This window comes from Neopelma chrysocephalum, unplaced genomic scaffold (genome assembly GCF_003984885.1).
Source record: "Neopelma chrysocephalum unplaced genomic scaffold, ASM398488v2 Primary Assembly neopelma1_80565, whole genome shotgun sequence".
In the NCBI taxonomy this organism is placed as follows: domain Eukaryota; kingdom Metazoa; phylum Chordata; class Aves; order Passeriformes; family Pipridae; genus Neopelma; species Neopelma chrysocephalum.
This window is the reverse complement of record NW_020911995.1, coordinates 222-2,396: the sequence shown is the minus strand read 5'-3', so window position 1 is coordinate 2,396 and position 2,175 is coordinate 222. Positions and strand designations below refer to the sequence as shown.

The window sequence follows — 2,175 nt, the reverse complement described above, 5'->3', positions numbered from 1 at the left end:
TGTGGCCAGGCCCTGGATGCCCAGCAGGGTCCTGGCAGGGGTGTAAAACCCTAATCCCACCAGGTAACCCTGGGACCAGGACACTGGGGTGACACTGGAGAGTCACTGGGTGACACTGGGGGGTCACTGGTCCATACTGGTCTGTACTGGTGGATACTGGAGCACTCACCAGGGCGGTGGCCAGGCGCAGGATGGCCAGCAGGGTCCTGGCAGAGGTGTAGAGGCCGTCCCTGGTGCTCAGGGCCTCCCTCCTCATCTCCACGTAGGCGGCCGTGATGAAGTCGCCCAAGGCCTCGGGCACCCGCGGCTCCCGACGCTTGCACATGGCCAGGTAACGTCTGGGGGAGAAAAAGGGGGAAAAGGGGGGTCAGGGGCACCCCAAAAAATACCCCTGGGGTGGAAAAATCCACCCAGGAACAGCCCAGAACCAGCCGGAAAAACCTTGGCACAAAAAAACCCCAAATCGGCCCAAAAATCTCCTTAAATCACCCCAAAACCCACTCAGAAAATACAGAAAAAATCTCCTCAAGAACATCCCAAAAAACTCCCCAAAACCACCCAGAAAATCTGCTCAAAACACCCCAAAAATATCCTCAAAAACATCCCCAAAAAAATCTCCTCAAAACACCCCAAAAATCAGCTCAAACCACCCCAAAACCACCCAGAAAATCTCCTCAAAAACACCCCTAAAATGTCCTCAAAAACACCCAGAAAATCTGCTCAAAACACCCCAAAAATCAGCACAAAAACATCCCCAAAAAAATCTCCTCAAAACACCCCAAAAATCTGCTCAAAAACACCCCAAAAATCTCCTCAAAAACATCCCAAAAAACACCCAGAAAATCTGCTCAAAAACACCCCAAAAAATCTGCTCAAAAACAACCCAAAACCACCCCCAAAAATACAGAAAATCTGCTGAAATACACCCCAAAAGATCTCCTCAAAACACCCCCAAAACACCCAGAAAATGTGCTCGAAACATCCTAAAATCTCCTCAAAAACTCCCCAAAAAATCTCCTCAAAACAGCCCGAAAACCACCCAGAAAATCTGCTCAAAACACCCCCAAAAATACAGAAAATCTCCTCAAAAACACCCCCAAAGTTCTCCTCAAAAACACTTTTTTGGGGTGATTTTGAAGATATTTTGGGGGTGATTTCGAGGGTATTTTTTGGGTGTTCAGAGACAACTTTGAGGCTATTTTTGGGGTGATTTTGAGGCTATTTTTGGGCCGATTTTGAGGAGATTTTTGGGGTGATTTTGAGGTTATTTTCGAGGTGATTTTGAGAGTATTTTTGGGGTGATTTTTTGGGTATTTTTGGGGTGATTTTTCGGGTATTTTTGGGGTGATTTTGAGAGTATTTTTGGGGTGATTTTTCGGGTATTTTTGGGGTGATTTTGAGGTTATTTTTGGGTTGATTTTGAGGGTATTTTTGGGGTTTCAGAGGCGGTTTTGAGGATATTTTTCGGGTGATTTTTCGGATATTTTTCAGGTGTTTTTGAGGCTATTTTTGGGGTGATTTCAGGCTATTTTTGGGGTGTTTTCAGGGTATTTTTGGGAGGTTTCACCCACCTCATGAGCTTCATGTCGAGGGGTTGTGCTGCGCTGGGGGGCTGCCGGCAGTGCTGGTGCACGTACGTCACGTGCTGGGCCAGTCTGGAAATGGGGGAAAAAGGGGGATTTTGGGGGTCCCAGAAATCCAGGAGACCCCCCCCCAAATTTGGGAGGGTCCTGGGGGGTCTCAGGCCCAGCCCCAGGGCACTGGTGGGGACTGGTTTGGACTGGGATGCTGTGGGATGTTGGGGAATGGGGGAATTTTGGGGGGTCCCACAAGGTCAGGAGACCCCCCAAAGTTCTCCAGGGGATCCCAAACCCCCTTCCATGGATCCCAAACCCCTCCCACGGATCCCAAACCCCATCCCATGGATCCCAAATGTTATCCCATGGATCCCAAACACTCTCTCATAGATCCCAAACCCTCACCTGAGGTCCCTGTCCCGTTGAGGCCGGTCCTGCAGCAGCCAGAGCAGCTCCCAAACCCCATCCCACGTGTCCCAAACCCCCTCCCATGGATCCCAAGCCCCATCCCACATGTCCCAAATGTCATCCCATGGATCCCAAACCCCTCTCATAGATCCCTGTCCCTCACCTGAGGTCCCTGTCCCTGTGTGGCCGG

General features: G+C 50.2%; 1 protein-coding gene across 1 annotated transcript; it reads right to left on the bottom strand.

The window, feature by feature from the left end:
- Positions 1 to 60: 60 nt before the first annotated feature.
- Positions 61 to 2,026, bottom strand: LOC113979447 (DNA replication licensing factor MCM7-like; the record flags this gene model as incomplete). Its single annotated transcript, XM_027706835.1, has 3 exons — positions 1,983 to 2,026; positions 1,572 to 1,655; positions 61 to 338 (listed from the first exon to the last, which is right to left on the bottom strand). Coding segments are annotated over exons 2-3 (292 nt in total), but the record flags the coding sequence as incomplete, so codon positions are not given.
- Positions 2,027 to 2,175: the final 149 nt, after the last annotated feature.